Genomic DNA, 16,554 nt, shown 5'->3' on the forward strand with positions numbered 1-16,554 from the left:
TCATATGGTCATGTTTTCAGCTCTGTAGGTGGAGTAGACGACCCATATGCTCCAATGCTAAATGCAGATGTCAAAGTTCAGAATTCAGACCAAAGGAAATGATTCCCCATTTATTGCTGTTGGGTTTTTTTTTTCATGTTTGTTTTGGTTTGGTTTTTGTCACATCTTCACAGAGTTTAACAGACCAAAGGTTTTAATTCAAGATTACAATTATAATTGACAGAAAGAATAGAATTCCTTACAGTGTATTTACATTTAGAAAATTTGCAAAACTGAAAACAATAGACACAATATGTACTGTAAATTTAGCTAGCAAAGGACTATCCTTCAAATGACCCTATAAAGCAGAATCAACATAATTTCTAATAAGAGCTTTTAGCAATACAAATACAATTTTTTTGTTACTTATTTTTTTTACATTTAAATCCCATAATTTACAAGTACATTATTTGCCATTCTTCTTCATGTCTTTCTTTACAGCGCCCTTTCCTTTTCCATGCTGTGCCTTTTCCCTCACCTTTCCAAGTTCTCCTTTCCCCTTTTGTCCTTCTTGAGCAATTCCTTTCTCCAGGTGAGTCTTTTCAGTTGGGGAGAAGGAGTTTACATCTGCACTGATGTGGCTGGTCACAAGCTTCCCCTGTTCATGTGAGCATGTAGGATGTGCTTTACCAGTCGCACCTTTGTTGGGAGATGGTGGCCTGGAGTTGTTTTTTCTGGGACTGGAATGGCTTGGAGAGCGATGCCTGAACTTAACATCTTCCTTCATAACAAGGTTTAAGTCAAAGGACAAGGGCCTGCCACATACTGGACTCAGAGGTATCACAAGGTTGTCCCCTGGGGCTCCAAGAGTTAGATAGACATCTGGAAATGCATCTGGCTCATTGGCATTCTTCTGTTCATTTTCCAGAGAAGAAAAGAGTAGTACTGAAGGCACTTCTTTTATTATGGCAGTACCTTTGGGTAATAAGTTATCTTACAACTTACCTCCTGAGGTGTGAAGCTCACAGATACACTCACTGTTACCTGTAACATGTCACAAGTCACTGAACTCAAACAGTGTTACAGAATCTCTTATCAGCTTTTTTTGTTTTGTTCTGTTTTTTCATTTACTAGGATATCAGCCTTTGTGTTTTTAATTCAGGAGGCTTTCAAAAAGGAGAATCCATTTGTCCCATACAGAAACATATAATATTTTAGAGAATAAAAATACTGGTAAATTGTTATACTCTACTAATGTGTGTTTACATTACTTGTTATATATTTGTCTACAAACTTGAATGTACTGAAAAAATGGAAAAGTGAAGAATTTACCTTAGCTGGGAAATTAGACTTCTTCTTAAATTCTCCCTTGGGAATAAGTGAAGCAGATTTGGGTAAGGCCTCAGTGGAACCAGGCTTTCCATATGCCATTTGAGGTTGTGAGGCAGGTGTAGGACACTTTTTTGAAGTTGTAGGTGTACATTTAGCCACTGTGATCTGTGGTAGTGGAGAGACCTTACAGAACAGAAATGATGAGAGACCGTTAAACTGGCAAGTGTATTGCAGAAAAACAAATGATCAGTTGCAATTTATTAAAATATAATCAGCAGTAGAATGGTGGAAAAACACTCTTAATTGAGGTTTTTGACAGAGTGGTAACTAAATTTAGAGCCATGAAAGAAATTTTGGTCATGATTATCTAGTTACAGTACTGTAGACAAGCCAAAGGTTACGAGAGATAGCCTAAGGTCTACATAATGGTCATTTACATGGTTGGATATGATGGGTCTCTAAGTATGATAAACTGAGAGAGAGAGAGACATGGTGTCCTGCATGCACTTAACTTCTGTGGGAGTGCATAGAGTTAAAAAAAGTTTTAAAAAAAAATATAGAGTTAAAAAAAATATATATATATATATATACATATATATATATATATATATATATATATATATATATAAATAAAACCACATTTATTACACTTTTCTTAATTTTCACAGTACCAATAATTTAGATGTTGTGTAACTTACTGGGATTTCAGCTGTTGTATGTCGTTGTATGTCTACTTTTCCTTCAGAATTTCCACTTATCCCTGGCAAGGTAGGAAGTGCAACGCGCTGATCATCTAGTCGTCGCGACTGACTGGAGGTGATGATTTTGAAGAACGCCTCTGCTTCTGCACCTATAATGGAGAAATAATTATTCTTGACATTTCAGAGACAAAATACTCATATTCAAGTGCACTGTGCATTTTTCTGACCTATGGGTACTTTATTCAAAGCACTGCCATTGTGTGTAGGTGAGGAAGGTGTGCTTCTGCTGGGTTGTAAAAAGCAGCGTTGCTCTTCCATGCGTCCACTTTGTATTCGACTTATCATTTTAAGGAACTGCTCCTCCTCAGCTGTGGATATTCCCTAAATTTTTTTACAGAAAGATATGTCATAAGAAATGGGACAACTCTCAAAAAGACATAGCAAACAGAGGCTGCCATTAAGCAATCAATACAGCTATGTTATTTCTTTAAAAGACTAGATAATAAAAGTTCTAGTCAATCACTATATAGTTTTTGTGGCTTGCTTAAGAAATATAAAATTACAGGGCAGAAAAAGTATAGGTAAAACAATGTTGAGTGATATGTGGTATGAACATTGACCTGCCCACGCTGTTCAGTTTTGTCACGGTTTAATGAGGCAGACCTCCAAGGAGGTTTACCAGATGTGTGCTGAGCTGATGGGGTACCCAGATTCTGGAAGATGTGGGGTGCAGAACATCTCTGTTCATCCATCCTTGAGCCCTGTGGGTAAAAAGTTTGATTAAAGAAAAACTGATAAATCTATATGTGCAAAAACTTCGTGGATACTTAACAAAGAAACAAAAGCTGTGAATAACTTTTCGCAATGTTACATATAGGGCCAACCTGGACTTTGGAAACCAGATAACACAAGTAGCTTGCATCCGTCTCAGCAGCAGTGGGTGTTAATGTGGTACCTCCATTCTGTATTCCAGGTAGTGAAGGAAGGGACACTCTCTGGTCGTCCAGCCGTCGGCCCTGTGAGTTGGCCAGTAAGCTGAAGAAATTATCAGAATCTGGGCATTGGATGTTAGAGAAAAATAAAATACTTGTTAGCTTCATTGAGAAATGTATGCGCTGTTATATATCAACGTACAAAACAATTTAGAAAAAATATCAAATGCAAAAAAAGAAACAAAGGGAAAATTTCCTGTTTTCTGACCTTGGGGGATTTCACTTTGACTGAAATGGTGCTTAGGTGTGGACTGGGGTGTAGCATTTAGGACACATCGCTGTTCATCCATCCGGCCATGGTGGGAATTACTAATTAAGGTAAAAAGATCTTCCTGTTCAGCTGGAGTCAAGAACTAGATGGGATAATGTGAATTTTGTTAAGTGAATGAATAATACAAAAATATAACACATGCAAAAAGAAATGGGGTGATCTAAAACCTCATTGTATAGTGTCGATGCCGTTTACAATTTCTTTTGGGGGGCTAAAACTGAAAGCGCGGATATACCTGTTTTTGAGGATTTTTATCCTCACTTTTTAGTTGCTTTATGTCTGAACTGGAGCTGAAGGAGGCTGAGCGTAATGGGTTTAAACCGGATTCAGACTGATCCTTGTTTGATGAACACGGTGTCTCTGGGGGTAGGATTTGAGGTAATGAACACCTTTGATCATCCATTCTGGAGCCCTGAAAATAGATTAGGTCAGCATTTTTGATCAATACGTTGACTATAAATACATAAAATAATATGGTTATTAAACTCTTAACTAAAAAGCTACACTTGTAGTTGACAGCTGTGGAAAATCTGCCTCAAATGTTTTAATGTGGCATTCCTGTTAAAACAGACTCAAAGCAGTTAATATCATAATTTCAAGCAGTCAAGTTCCATGCAGCATTTTGATACTTTGTATTAAAAGAGAACAAAGAAAATTCCTTACTTGAACTTTAGAGACCATGTAACACAAGTAGCTTGAATCTCCCATAGCAGTGTCCTTTTCATTTTGTAAGCCTGGTAATGATGGAAGCGACACTCGCTGGTCATCGAGCCGTCGGCTCTGAGTGTCGGCCAACAGATTGAAGAACATTTCAGGATCTGTCACTGGTCAAATACAGCAAATTTTCAATATAAATATTTAATCTGTCAGAACCTGAAACAGTCAGATTCATAAAGGAAGTTTAAAATGATGAATGCAATTTATTAAAATGGCAAGAAATTATTGAATTTTCAGCCATGTTTAACATACTTGCAACAGTTGTTTTCTCTGTGTATCTGGGTGTGCAAGGAGCACTCTTGCTTGGATCCAATGAGCAGCACTGGTCCTCCATGCGTCCACGCTGTCCATAGGCAATCATCTCCATGAATTTTTGCTGTTCAGCAGATGATTCTGACTTTTTGGGTTAAAACAGCATGATAAAGCTTCAATGAATGGGGTGATGTATATGTGATAACAATTATTAAACAAGTCAACATCAACAAATCTAATTGTTACAGCTATCAGAATAACACTGTTATAACTTGTTAACACATTAACAGACCTTTATAGAATTTGAGCGTTCGCGTTGAGAAGGAATCTGTAATTGGTCAACTGGAACTGACAGATGCTTCCTGTTTCTATCTGGAGTACTCTCAGTCACTGAGATATGAGGTGCAGAGACATGATGATCATTACGTCCACTTTCCTGAGAAAACAGGTAATAATTGAGAGCTGATGTAATTTAATCATCAGTTTTACTTGTACAGTGTATCCCTCATCATATTATAGTCATAAGTCTAGTACTTGGTAATTAAATCCAGGCAACGATAAATGCGAGTTGACATATTGTCCCTGTTTATTATCTGAAGTATGGGATGATCTCTCATCTTTTGACCCTGTGGGAAGCAAGAATGAAACAATCAATAATCAGGCCAAAAAAGGGAGATGTATACTGTACTGTGGTATTTTCACTATTCCAACCTGCAGATGTCGTCTCTATTTTAGCAGGACTTAGAGTGCAACACTGTCCGTCCATTCGTCCACGCTGTGAGTAACTCATTATGTCCAGAATCTGCTCTAGTTCTGGGGATTCCTATTCAGTATAGAGATTGTTAAAATTGTTTGAACTGTCAACATTATAGTTTCTCAATATGAATAGTTTTTTCAGACCATCTTGACTCAAGGTCAAATGTGAATCTTAATGTAAAGATAATTCATCCTAATGGCTAATCTTTTTCCAATATCACAATAAAGGTTCTGTAAAGCTAACATTGAACATTAAAAACAAATTAATTATAGTGTATTACATCAATACATGTATCTATTATGAAGAACTAAAAATGATAACACACATTTTTTTAACTAATTAGAAGAATTAATATATTTCTAAAATCTAAAGAATATAGTCCTCCCTATATAATTAGAACAAGAACATAGAAATCAGTTTTGCACTGACATCTTACCAGCACAGCATCAGAGGGTTTAGATTTTGAATCCATCCCAGCAGCTGCCATCAAAAAAATAACTGAAAAAATATATATAAACCCCAAATGAAAACTAGATGCAAGCAAAGTGTTACAAAAAACTTCTATAAAAGATGAACTATGCATAAATGAAATGATACCGAATGATGCTTCTCTCAGTGTGTACTGGATATGAAGTGGAAGAAGGGTTTTAATAGTTTAGTCCTTAGTATAAACCGATTGCCATTAAGACCTCAGCGTCTGCCCTGTTCTTCATATTGCCATCTGTAATCCCAGATGAAAACATAATCCTCAGAGGGATGATCTTTTTTTCGTGGTAGGTGCGCATGCTCTCCTTTCTGACCTAACACTTTACTTAAGGTTCATGTTTACATTTTAAAGGCCCCACTTTCACTTCACATAGAGCAAGCAAGCAGGCAGGCAGCAGATAGACAAACGGGAATCCTAGAATGGTACTATGACTGCAATCCCAAGGCAAGGGGTTACATGAGGAGCATGTGGGACCTGACAATGAAACAACTAGTAGCTCAGATTTCCAACACGCGAAAGAAGCAACTGCTATCAGAACTAGAGATTTATGTGGTATAACACAATTGATACAGGAAGGGGGAGCCAGGACTTCAGGTCAGTGGGAAGTGTCATCATCTCCACCCTCCTCAAAAATACTGTAAGCTGCCCATACCTTTAGGCCTCAGAAACTGCCAAGAAAAGACTCGCAGCTTTGGTTAAAAAAAAAACATGTATACCATCAAAGGTGTACGATCCCCAGAAGGGACTAGTCCCCAGTCTACCTGCAGACCAGTAACCTGCCTCAGTACAACATGGAAGCTCCAGTCAGTCATCATAACAGCTAAAATGAAGAGGAACATGGCCCAATACATGAAATCCCAGAAAACACCAGTGTCAAAACACCAGCTACTGCTACCTAGAGCAGTATTTCGAGACCATAAAACCATACTGACCAACCTGTGCACTGTCCAGATTAAGTACAAGGAAGCCTATGACTCAATGCCCCATAGATGAATCTTAGAATGTCTAAAATATCAGATCATCAGGACCCCAAGAGCCTTCATCATGAATTTGATGGGGAATTAGCAATCAACACTAGAGAACAACACTTGCAGCCAATTCTACAAGTCACCATCAAGTGTGGAATTTCTGTTCTGCATAGGTCTGAACCCCCTCAGGCAGATCATTAACATGGATATGGATACAGACTACGGAATGGAGCAATCATCTACCATCTCTTCCACATGGATGACATCGAACTGTTTACCAGAATATATATCCAAAGCACTCTGTCAGTGCAAACTGTTCTTTGTTTCATCCTGGAATGCCATTCCAACACTCACTAACCTCACTCTCCTACTTCCTGTTGGCCACAGACCCCAAGGGTGCTGGACTTTGGGTGGGGACCTCTCATTATGAGGAGTTTTTATGAGTTGACATCAGTGACATCTATCTCATCCTGAAGCCTGCTTATTATTCCACCTGGGTATCTAATGACCGGTAAGGACTACTCTGCTACTCTGTCTTCTGGAAATTCCACCCCTTCCAGTGTGGATCACCTTTCCTCTCTTTGTGACCCTTCGATCACACTTATATAGTCAAAATGACATCCTGATATCCTTGCTGTGGATCTGGTGAGTTGGATCAGTAAATTGATGTCTCACTTATTCCTAGCATACAGATTAATGTCACCCATGTACATGTTGTTAATGATCACTCCACACCTTAATCATGTATCCGCTCTTAGTGATGAGCTGGCTTAGGGGGTTGAGGCCTATACAGAACAGCAGCAGTTTTTGAAAAAATAAAGTTAAAATTTGCCTATATGGAGAATACTAGCAAACTTTTTAGCATAATATGAACAAACTATAATTTTTTTAACAAAATGAAAATATTATGCATATTGAAGCATACTAAAAGGTCCTATAGAAAAGAAAAAAGACAAATTAAATTCAATATATATTTTTTTATTTTATTGCTCATTTCCATCAACAAATAAACAAGCACCCACTGCTCTAGCGCCCAGCAATATATTAAAGTATCTAGTAAATGTGCAACGGTCATAACACAGCAGTTCTGACATTATTACTGAGATGAATATTTCAAGAAGAGGGTTGAGGGAGAGAGTTACCAAAAAAAATAATTTTAATCTACTTTTAAATCTATATACAATATGTCCTTCAATTGTGTGCAACTACAATATACTTGAATTAAGAGATTTCTATGAGGTGAGAGCTGCTCTTTCTTTGTGACAATTTTTGGAATTTCTGACTAAATAACTAAGCAAGTCAATTACAACAAAATTAAGAATTTAAATATGAATAGAATAATGAAAATATTAATATTGTTTCATTTATTACTTAAATACAATTTCAATCACAGCAGTATACAGAACCCAACTAACAACAAAAGAGCACACTATAATAGAATAGTCACAACTGCTTTCTTACATGACTACATCTAAGATTTCACATCAGAGATGTTAGAGAAGCTAAACAGGACAACAGAAAGACATCAGTTTAAAGGAACAACCAGACTCCTACTGCAGTATTGCTGTCCCGACTTGGGGATTACGGATCAGGATTAGTATCTTTGTCCAGAGTCTTCAAGTCATTGAGGAAGCTGGTTGGAGTTAGGATGTGAGATGATCCTGTCAAGGAAAAAAACAACAACAAAAAACAACAATATTTAAATAGCAGTTCAACAGTCAGGTTCATCAGTCATAACTTCTTAATTAGCAATTGCTTACCAATCAGGACTTCCCATTTCCCATCTGTGGCTCGAGTCACTTCATAAGCACAACGCATCTCAGAGTATGACACCCCACCAATCACAAAAACAATGAGACGAGGGCCAGACCGATACTCCGTTGGAGACTTATTTTTGTGCCAGTGTCCAAAACGTGCACTGCTGTAAAAGAATTTCGAAAATGATTGAGAAACATAAAACTACTACTAAAACTACAGCTCCCTTTCAGCTATTTATTGATTTTCTGACATTTATTATTTCAAACAATAATTAATACAATTGTCATACAATGGCTCATTTTCATACCGTGTTGTCAGGAAATTGACCCTGATGAATAAGTATGAATGTGAAAATACTAACAGAAACTCCTGAGTTTTTTTGTTTGGTTGGTTGGGTTTTTTTTGTTTTGTTGGGGTTTTTTTTTTTTTTTTTTGGGGGGGGGGGTTATAGCCAGTCTATATTATTATCAACTTCTCCATTTTAATTCTGCATTTTGCTTAAAAAGTAGAAAAGTACCGGAACACTCCACAGATTATGAGTAAATCTAGATCTACAAGCGTGGTCAGTATTAGCACCATCATTATGATGGGAATTCCCTAGGGATTATAGAGTATTCAAAAATGACTGAAATTTACCCTTTAAACTCTACTTCACTTTGTCAAAAGCTCGGCTCTGATTCATTTAAAAGGTTTTAAGGGGATAAAAGGTTTTATTTTATAAGATTATCTGTCATTTACCCCACTTGTTGCTAAATACAAACTGTTTTGGAAAGAGATCTACCCATCTATCTATATATATTTATTTATTTCTCAGATAGAGGGAGAGCACCGCCCGACCTGACTGCAGTCTGAGTTGTGTTGATGGGTGCTGGTTCAGCGATGAATGGCCACAGCTTTTTGTCCAGTTTGTCTTCTATGGCATTCTGTGATCCAGAAACAGATGTTATAAAAGCTGTGTTGTGAGCAAAGGTGAGCAGGTCTGCCAGTGACATCTGAAACCTCACTTAGGGCTTAATACCTCCATGATGTCCTTGACAGTGGGTGTCCACCTGGAAAGCTGGTATGTGCTTTCTGTACGCTGCTTACGATCTGGCAGTGTTTTCCCAGAATTGCGACCCTGAAAAACAATGTATGTCAAATATTCAGGGTTTTTTTTTAGGTTTTATAAAATTCTCAGTTCCACAGCATGAGACTGTAGCCAAACTTACCCCAGCTATAATATTACAGCCTAGGTTCTGCAGGTTGTAAATAATGTTGCTGTCGGCCTGAATATTTGCATGCTGGATGAGCTTGGCAAGGTTCTCCTCCCCAATGCCTGAATAGACAACCAGGCAATGAAAACACTGTTTGCTATAAATAAGTAACGACAAATAAAGCTTCTCTTCAATGTAACAAGATTAGGACTTAAAAAGATTTAAAATGTTTTGAGATCTTCTTACCCTTCTTCTTGTGAAATATGAACAGCAGTATGATGCGGATTTTGTCAAAGGCATCAATGTCACTATCTAAGAGCACAGGAACAATGCTCTTCATGGCATCTTTCAGTGGTTCCCCTTCTGCATTTGCTCCCATTGCAAGGTCCTGTGGAAGAAAGCCCTAGTTTACGATCAACCTTTACTGAATATCATCAACTTAAGACAGGCAGTTAAGAGAGGTGAATGAAACCACTTTATTCCCCTTTCCCCCAACACACGTTCTCTTTCAGAGCCATGATATTGCCATAAGACTATTGCAACAAGAAAATCTCAGATTGCAAAGTAAATCTCCAGATTTGCATTTGTAATCAGGTACGTTATGTCAACATAAAGCTAAATATTGGGTACACTAGCTATATGTAGCTTTGAGATTTCCCCTTTTTTGCAATCCTCCAATAAATGGTCACTTGGAACTGTGTAACTGCCTTAAATAATTTTGCTAACCTTACATGAATTTGGACTAAACTTCATTAAAGCCAGCAGCAAAACTTTGCGAGCAACTGAAAGATTATTTTATTTGCAACATTACACACACATTTGTAATGGGCTTCCAAACAATGTAGAACAAATGACAGCTGACAGAGAGCTGTTGCCATTTGGATCATACTGCACATCTTAAGAGCCAAAGCATGCCCAATGGATTAAAGAGACAGCTTTCAGACATGCTGACAATCCATTAGGGCAGTTGAGCGATTTACTCATAAAAAAGGCCCCATTAACACTTGCACCTCATAATGCCACAGCCATGCATAGCTTATCATTTCTCATGTGCTTGTCACTCATCTGATACTGGACTAGATATGGCCAAACATTTCCCCTCAGGAACACAAGGCATGTCTGGCACATATAACTAAAACACTGGGGTTTGGCTCCAGTTTGGATTGTGGCTTTTTTCCCAGGTCTTGCTGGTGGAAGAACTTCTACTGTACCAAGTGGTACATCTGTGTTATTACATGCCTTTAAGCTTACAGTAAGCTCACAGATCTACGATGATTTACGCTGCTGATGTGTAGTTTAAAGCGTTTTATGAAATATTATTATTTTTTAGTTAACAAATAAAAATATCAACAGACCAGAAGCAAAGAAGCACAGGAATTACAAAGATACATTTCAGGTCACTGAATGTGATGAGTCAATGTAGTTATTCCATGTCAGGCATTTTGTTTAGACAGTCTGTGTCAGTGTATTGCATTGTGCTATTTGACCATATGTGGCAGAAATGTGACAACCTAATAGACTTTTATTGCATTATAATTAATATTTGAAAACTATTAGGTTCAATAGTCCTCAAAGATAATAATTTTGATTACATTTTTTAAGTAGACATACATGATAACAAAAGCCAAAAACTGAACTGGACTTTCAAAGTGTAATTTACCAACAAAAAAAAAAAAAAAAAAAAAAAAAACACTATGGTGACTGCTGCAAGTCAAACATTTTATTACAAAAAATTATGTTGTGCACAAGGCTACTAACCTGCTCCACTTCACAAAGTTTATCAAGTGAGGCCTTGAATTTCTTCATACAAGCTTCAGCTAGGTGTAAGTGAGTGGAGTACTGCAAAAAAAATTACATTAAAATACATTACTAATTACTTTAACATATGGCATCATATTTTTATTTAAAAAAAATTAAACATAATTAAGACTGACAACTCTGATATAAGAAAAAAACGTTTTCTAGGAAGTCTTGTCATAATGGTCAGATTATAACTAGAATTTGGGCCAACTAAACTTTAGCTGGCCCAGCTAATGCTTAATTAGGCAAAACAACCATGGTCTAAATTGTATCTAATTTATCATCACAAATGTATCCTAAAAAGCTTCAAAAACAGTTCCCTATTTTTAAGTAAAGGTCTAAATAAACTGAACAGACAGCGCTTTTGGATTAGATAAATTAAAACAAACAAATAATGATAAGAAGTTACATAAGGGTTTGTTTGTTTGTTTGTTAGTTAATGTAACTCACCATGCTCAGCTCCTTCTGATACTGTGGCATCTTCTTTAACATCTGAGACAGATCTTTGATATTGGCCTGAAAAGAGAAACATTTTCCCCAAAGTTCCATCATAACACAAAAACAATACTCAGGGTCTACCGTGGACTTTTCAAACACCTGAAAAGATAATGCACATAACACTCACATTGTCAGTGCACATCCTCTTGCTCTCACAAAATGTGCGAAGAAGCTCTGTCACCTTCCTACAAGAATCAAATGAGAAAATTAGTAGACACCTAACGCAGGAAAACTTTGACTGAATTACAATGACTCCACAATCAAGTTGTAGCAGTCGTAGAAATGTTACTGTGACAAAACTTACTTGGTGACATCAGCGATGTGCATGTGTCTGAGCTGAACCCAGAGTTCATCATCTTCATCCAGTAAGACGTCTTTCTCTTTTGAGTTCCCAATGCCGGTTGTCTGATAACTTTAATATCCAAAAATAAATTTAAAAAAATGTTTAAAAGTCCACAAATGGAGGGACTGGTATACCAAAGACACCACACCAAACAGACAGAGCAATATAAAAATATAAAGGTAGTCCCTTACGTATAGATGTCCTGTTTGATGTCTAGCAAATCATAAGCCATTGCTTGGAAGGTCAACTCATGAAGAACAGGTGAGACGGGATCAAACCCACGGTCAACAATGATTAGCTGTGATCGCGCCTTATCTGGACCCTAAAAATAATACAAATTAAGGATATCATCCAGTACTTTTGAAATATATGATTTAATTTAAAGATTCATTAAAAGAGACTGGCTGAAAGTACACATTAACTGTTGCAATGCCATGCAATGAAATCAATTAATTATCAATTATTATAATTTAGCATCACAGCTAGATGTAGAAAAAAGAAAAAAAAGAAATACGTACAGCATAGTATGATAAAGCACCTGACATGCATAGACGCAAAAAGGGAACAGTAATACATGCCTTTAAGACTCATCTCAGGAGCAAGGAAATGTCAGCTAAGAAAAACAGAAAAGAAGGGAAAAAAGGACAGGTCCAGCAAAGGATGAGAAAATAATCATCAGGAAATAAATCCCAGAAACCAAAGAAATATTCACAACCTGTTAAGCTGAAGAGCTGCAGAATCCCAACAGAGGTTTATTCTCTTACATGAGAAAGATGATTTAGCAGGAAAGAAAAGCAGTGTAAACATTTTGTTCACCATTTTTTTAAGATTTGAAATTACACAGCAGAGAATGTGAGAAATCGAGTGGTTGAAGACCAAAGTATTTCCTACCTCTCCCATGGTTGGGTTTTCAGCTTTGTGAGCAATGAGGCGCTGATAGACCTCTTCAGCCAGTCTAGCATTTTCCTCAGGTCCCCTAAAAACAAAGTAGAATACAACTTTAAAATCAGCATAATACATTCAGTGGGAAAAGATTTATTTGTTTAAATCTATCTCTCTTCTCATGAAGGGGCCCATACTTGCGATAACGAACTGCAGGGTACTCTTTGAGAGTGTCACACAGGGTCGCAATCTGCTCTGCCACATTTTCCATCATTTTATCTCTTGTTTCATTTGCCTTTGAACTGTAGAAGGAGTACAAGGATTTTGGGTCATCCAGTGAGAAAACCTACGGGGACAAGAGAAACTGTGAAAGGTATTGCCTGTCACAATAAACCGACAGACAATATTACTATAACTGATTGCAGCTCGGGAAAACGTTTGTCTTTTTGCCATACAATTAAATGATTAACTGTCAAATAAGTTTTGTCCAAAACCAAAAACATTTCTAATGAAATGTCCAAAGACAATTTGGACTCAATGAAATATAAGAATTTTACCCACCTGCGACTCATATGGAAGAAAAGCAACATTGATCTCTTTTAAAGTCTTGATAAATTTTGAAACTTTGGCTCTTCCAATATCAGCAAAGAGAGGATCTGGACAAGCTAAACAAGGCAAAAAAAAAAAAAAAAAAGAATTAATGTCAGTTTTAGCGTTTTACACTGAAGTCTGGAAAAAAAAATACATTTCTCATATTTATAGTTCCACTCTTACTGTCAGTGAAGAAGATGTGTGCTGCCTTGTATGTAAAGGCTGCATCTTTGAAATCATCAATGAGACCATGAACCGACTGTAATTGAAAACATATTCATCTTTAAAATATTATGCACATAGTTATCTTTAAAATATTATGCACATAGTTATCTTTAAAATATTATGCACATGAGAACAATCTTGAAGATATGGCAACATTAAAAGACGGAACTCTTTTGAACCTTTGCAGATGGGGTGATTAAATAAATGGCCTCCAAACTGGAGATGGGTTCTCTGCGTTTATTGATGTCCTCCACAACTGGAAAACAGAAAAGACAATATGATAATTTAATGTCATTTAAACGCAGAAAATGAATTAAGTTGGCACATTTTACTCTTCAACAGCTAAAGGTTTGATCTCTCATTTATTTAAAAAACTAAACTAAAAACTATGAATTATATCCATACTTACTGGTCACCCCCTCCGCCAAAATGTCAGACATCTTGCAACAAGAGGACAGAATTCTTGTGGTCATGTGATCCACAATAAGAACCTAAACAAAGGCCACACAGTGGTAATAAATTCAGTGCAACAAAAATCAAAAGAATTTCTTCTTTTGTATCTACCGTTACCTTCCATTCTCCATCCTTTTTCACACTCTTGATCACACCACTGATGATTTCTGTAGATGAAAAGATAATTTTGTGATGCAAGAACCCATAACCTCATAACAAAAACAAGCTAAAACGGGTCACAAGTGGAGTAAATTTAGCAACAATAATAATAAAAAAATACTTTATGAAACATTCATATAGTCAAAATGCTCTAGATTGTTGTTGCAGCATTCATTAGTAATTTGAGCTTTTCATGAAATGTAGCTTACTGAATAGTTTCCAAAGAATTTGTGTGACTTATAAAACAACAACAAAAGTCAAAGGTCAGCTCTACTGTCAAAAATTAAAAAAAACAGGAACCCTTTTTAAACATATTTAACACTTGCAGTAACAAACTTGCTTGGGTGCAACTTCCTGGTCTTATATAGACAGAAGCACAATTGTTCCACTGACGTCCTAAGCACAACAGCTAAGGTGTGGTACGTGTGTTAAAACAAACAGCCAAATAGTCTCCTGCAGTGGGCCACTGTTCCCAAAAGAAGTTTTCATTGAATCACACAATAATTAACTAGGGTACAGAAGAAAGCAGTGTGGTAGGAAACATCAAAAGTTGAACTGCACCAATATGATGTCTTCACTTCCTTGTTAAACCACGATTTGAACCTGATTAAAAACATAGATTCTGCTCCCTAAGACATATGACTCACTGTTTTCACAGTAATAGCTGACATAAATAGCTTGTTATGGGAGTTCATAAAAAAAAAAGTGTTCTTTATTCCGAGTTAGCCATCACTGTAATCACTATTTTATGATTGCTGTATAAATCCTGGTAAGGTTCCTGGTATTATGGTGGCTACTGAATATATGTGTATTATGGTTCAGGGCTTTTGAGAGAAAGAAATGGGAAAAAAAAAAAAAAAAAAAAAAGATTTCTTTTTTTGCACCAAGTGTGACCTTCATCACTAACTAATGATTTTCCAGGTCGCTCATACAGGGAACTGGAAAAGATTATACTTTCGAAGAGTTTTGTTAAATCTAAAAAAAAAAATAAAAATAAAAAAAAAAACCAGTTTGCAAGGAAACTTCCTTATTGGGATTTATTGTCTCACTGCTCTAAATACAATATTGAATATGAGATTTTATTTGATATTTTTGGCATACTCCAAATAGGTTAAGTCATCTTGTATGGACAACGTTTTCAGCTAATAATAGCAGATAGTAAATTACAAATCATACCGCTTTGTAATGGTATGTTTGTTTTTTATTTTTCAGACTTCTTAAAAGAAGTGAAAATGTGAGATGAAGGAACATAAGCCCAAATTTAATGCTTCTAAAGTCTAGCAGAAGCAATTAGCATATAATTACAAATAAGCATTACTAGATGAGCCTTGTGAATACGTAATGTTTTAACCCCGGCATGCGTTTTTGGTTTTTTTTTTTTTGGTTTTTTTACTTTCAACGCAATGTACTACAAGTTATTGTGTAACAAAAGTTGTGACTTCCTGACGTTTTACAGCCTAAATGTCCAGGATGATTTAACAGATCACAAGCGAAGTTACTAGACTTCCCTTTCAGATTAGCTAGCCTGGGTTAGCCTATAACTTGGACTGTCACAACATTTTCAATCCCTAACGTCGCGACTTTTAACTTTCAAGTGTGGCTAATGTCACAAAACACATGAAACTTCTGCAAATTAAGCAAATACTGCTATCACTACGTGTAACACTATTATTTTATATATATATATATGACTTTTTAAATGATGACATCGGTTCCTTCGGCAACGTTAGCATATATATTAGGAGTGAAGCAGGAAGAGTTGGTGAACCGTCATCCACAACACGATTTTTTTAAATAAATTGAACGTCAGTTCATCAAGTTACAGCGATAAAGGTTACAATAAAGTACTTTTTTTTAACTGTAATAAACTGCTACAGTGAGATTAGATACAATAAATACGTCACTTACTTTCTCCGACTACAGCTTTCAGCCCAATCGGTGCCATCTTGACAGCAGTGTTCTAGAGAGTTGGTCACTTCCTTGTGGTCTAAGCAAAGCTTCGAAGCATTTGAAAGCTAAATACTGCCCCCTACTGTCAAATATATCACCATTACAAGAGTCTCGTGCTTTGGACTTTTTATTTGCCCCGGTCTTATGGAACAACCTTCCTGTTGCTATTCGGGCCTCTGACTCTATGCCACTGTTTAAATTACGGCTGAAGACTTATTTGTTTAATCTTGCCTTTCCACCTAGTTA

General features: G+C 36.5%; 2 protein-coding genes across 5 annotated transcripts; both read right to left on the reverse strand.

Moving 5' to 3' along the window:
• Positions 1–97: 97 nt before the first annotated feature.
• On the reverse strand, positions 98–7,175 carry LOC113020573 (uncharacterized). 3 transcript variants are annotated; one of them, XM_026164652.2, is made up of 16 exons: positions 5,599–7,175; positions 5,438–5,499; positions 4,956–5,067; positions 4,779–4,870; positions 4,537–4,680; positions 4,245–4,389; positions 3,939–4,099; positions 3,511–3,687; positions 3,213–3,357; positions 2,897–3,066; positions 2,633–2,773; positions 2,240–2,393; positions 2,010–2,161; positions 1,312–1,494; positions 985–1,023; positions 98–892 (listed from the first exon to the last, which is right to left on the reverse strand). In XM_026164652.2, the coding sequence occupies exons 2-16, from the start codon at positions 5,486–5,488 to the stop codon at positions 446–448; spliced, it is 2,313 nt and encodes a 770-aa protein (XP_026020437.2). In that variant the 5' UTR covers positions 5,489–5,499; positions 5,599–7,175; the 3' UTR covers positions 98–445. The 3 variants fall into 3 exon arrangements, with proteins under 3 accessions (XP_026020437.2, XP_026020436.2, XP_080156918.1); XM_026164651.2 differs by having other exon boundaries at positions 5,438–7,173; XM_080300792.1 differs by having other exon boundaries at positions 4,245–4,385; positions 4,537–5,067; positions 5,438–7,108.
• Positions 7,176–7,418: 243 nt separating this feature from the next.
• Positions 7,419–16,373, reverse strand: stxbp2 (syntaxin binding protein 2). Of its 2 annotated transcripts, none has more exons than XM_026164661.2 (19): positions 16,267–16,373; positions 14,317–14,366; positions 14,156–14,237; positions 13,926–14,002; positions 13,705–13,780; positions 13,492–13,595; positions 13,128–13,276; positions 12,940–13,024; positions 12,240–12,370; positions 12,010–12,117; positions 11,833–11,890; positions 11,658–11,723; positions 11,166–11,246; positions 9,654–9,795; positions 9,423–9,529; positions 9,233–9,331; positions 9,052–9,137; positions 8,217–8,374; positions 7,419–8,117 (listed from the first exon to the last, which is right to left on the reverse strand). In XM_026164661.2, exons 1-19 carry the CDS (start codon positions 16,301–16,303, stop codon positions 8,038–8,040), a joined length of 1,776 nt encoding a protein of 591 aa, XP_026020446.1. In that variant the 5' UTR covers positions 16,304–16,373; the 3' UTR covers positions 7,419–8,037. The 2 variants fall into 2 exon arrangements, with proteins under 2 accessions (XP_026020446.1, XP_026020445.1); XM_026164660.2 differs by having other exon boundaries at positions 8,217–8,377.
• Between the last annotated feature and the right edge of the window lie 181 nt (positions 16,374–16,554).

This window comes from Astatotilapia calliptera, chromosome 4 (genome assembly GCF_964374335.1).
Source record: "Astatotilapia calliptera chromosome 4, fAstCal68.1, whole genome shotgun sequence".
Taxonomy (NCBI): domain Eukaryota; kingdom Metazoa; phylum Chordata; class Actinopteri; order Cichliformes; family Cichlidae; genus Astatotilapia; species Astatotilapia calliptera.

What these genes read in the sequence shown, in the direction of transcription:
- LOC113020573 (XM_026164651.2), bottom strand. Translation starts at nt 5,584, where the DNA reads ATGCATAGTTCATCTTTTATAGAAGTTTTTTGTAACACTTTGCTTGCA. An exon ending in TGCCTGGATTTAATTACCAA is followed by an intron (nt 4,681 to 4,778) that starts GTACTAGACTTA and finishes CTGTTTTCTCAG; the next exon opens with GAAAGTGGACGTAATGATCA. An exon ending in ATACAACAGCTGAAATCCCA is followed by an intron (nt 1,495 to 2,009) that starts GTAAGTTACACA and finishes CTGTTCTGTAAG; the next exon opens with GTCTCTCCACTACCACAGAT.
- stxbp2 (XM_026164660.2), bottom strand. Translation starts at nt 16,303, where the DNA reads ATGGCACCGATTGGGCTGAAAGCTGTAGTCGGAGAAA. An exon ending in CACATCGCTGATGTCACCAA is followed by an intron (nt 11,891 to 12,009) that starts GTAAGTTTTGTC and finishes TGATTCTTGTAG; the next exon opens with GAAGGTGACAGAGCTTCTTC. An exon ending in CATATTTCACAAGAAGAAGG is followed by an intron (nt 9,530 to 9,653) that starts GTAAGAAGATCT and finishes TTGTCTATTCAG; the next exon opens with GCATTGGGGAGGAGAACCTT.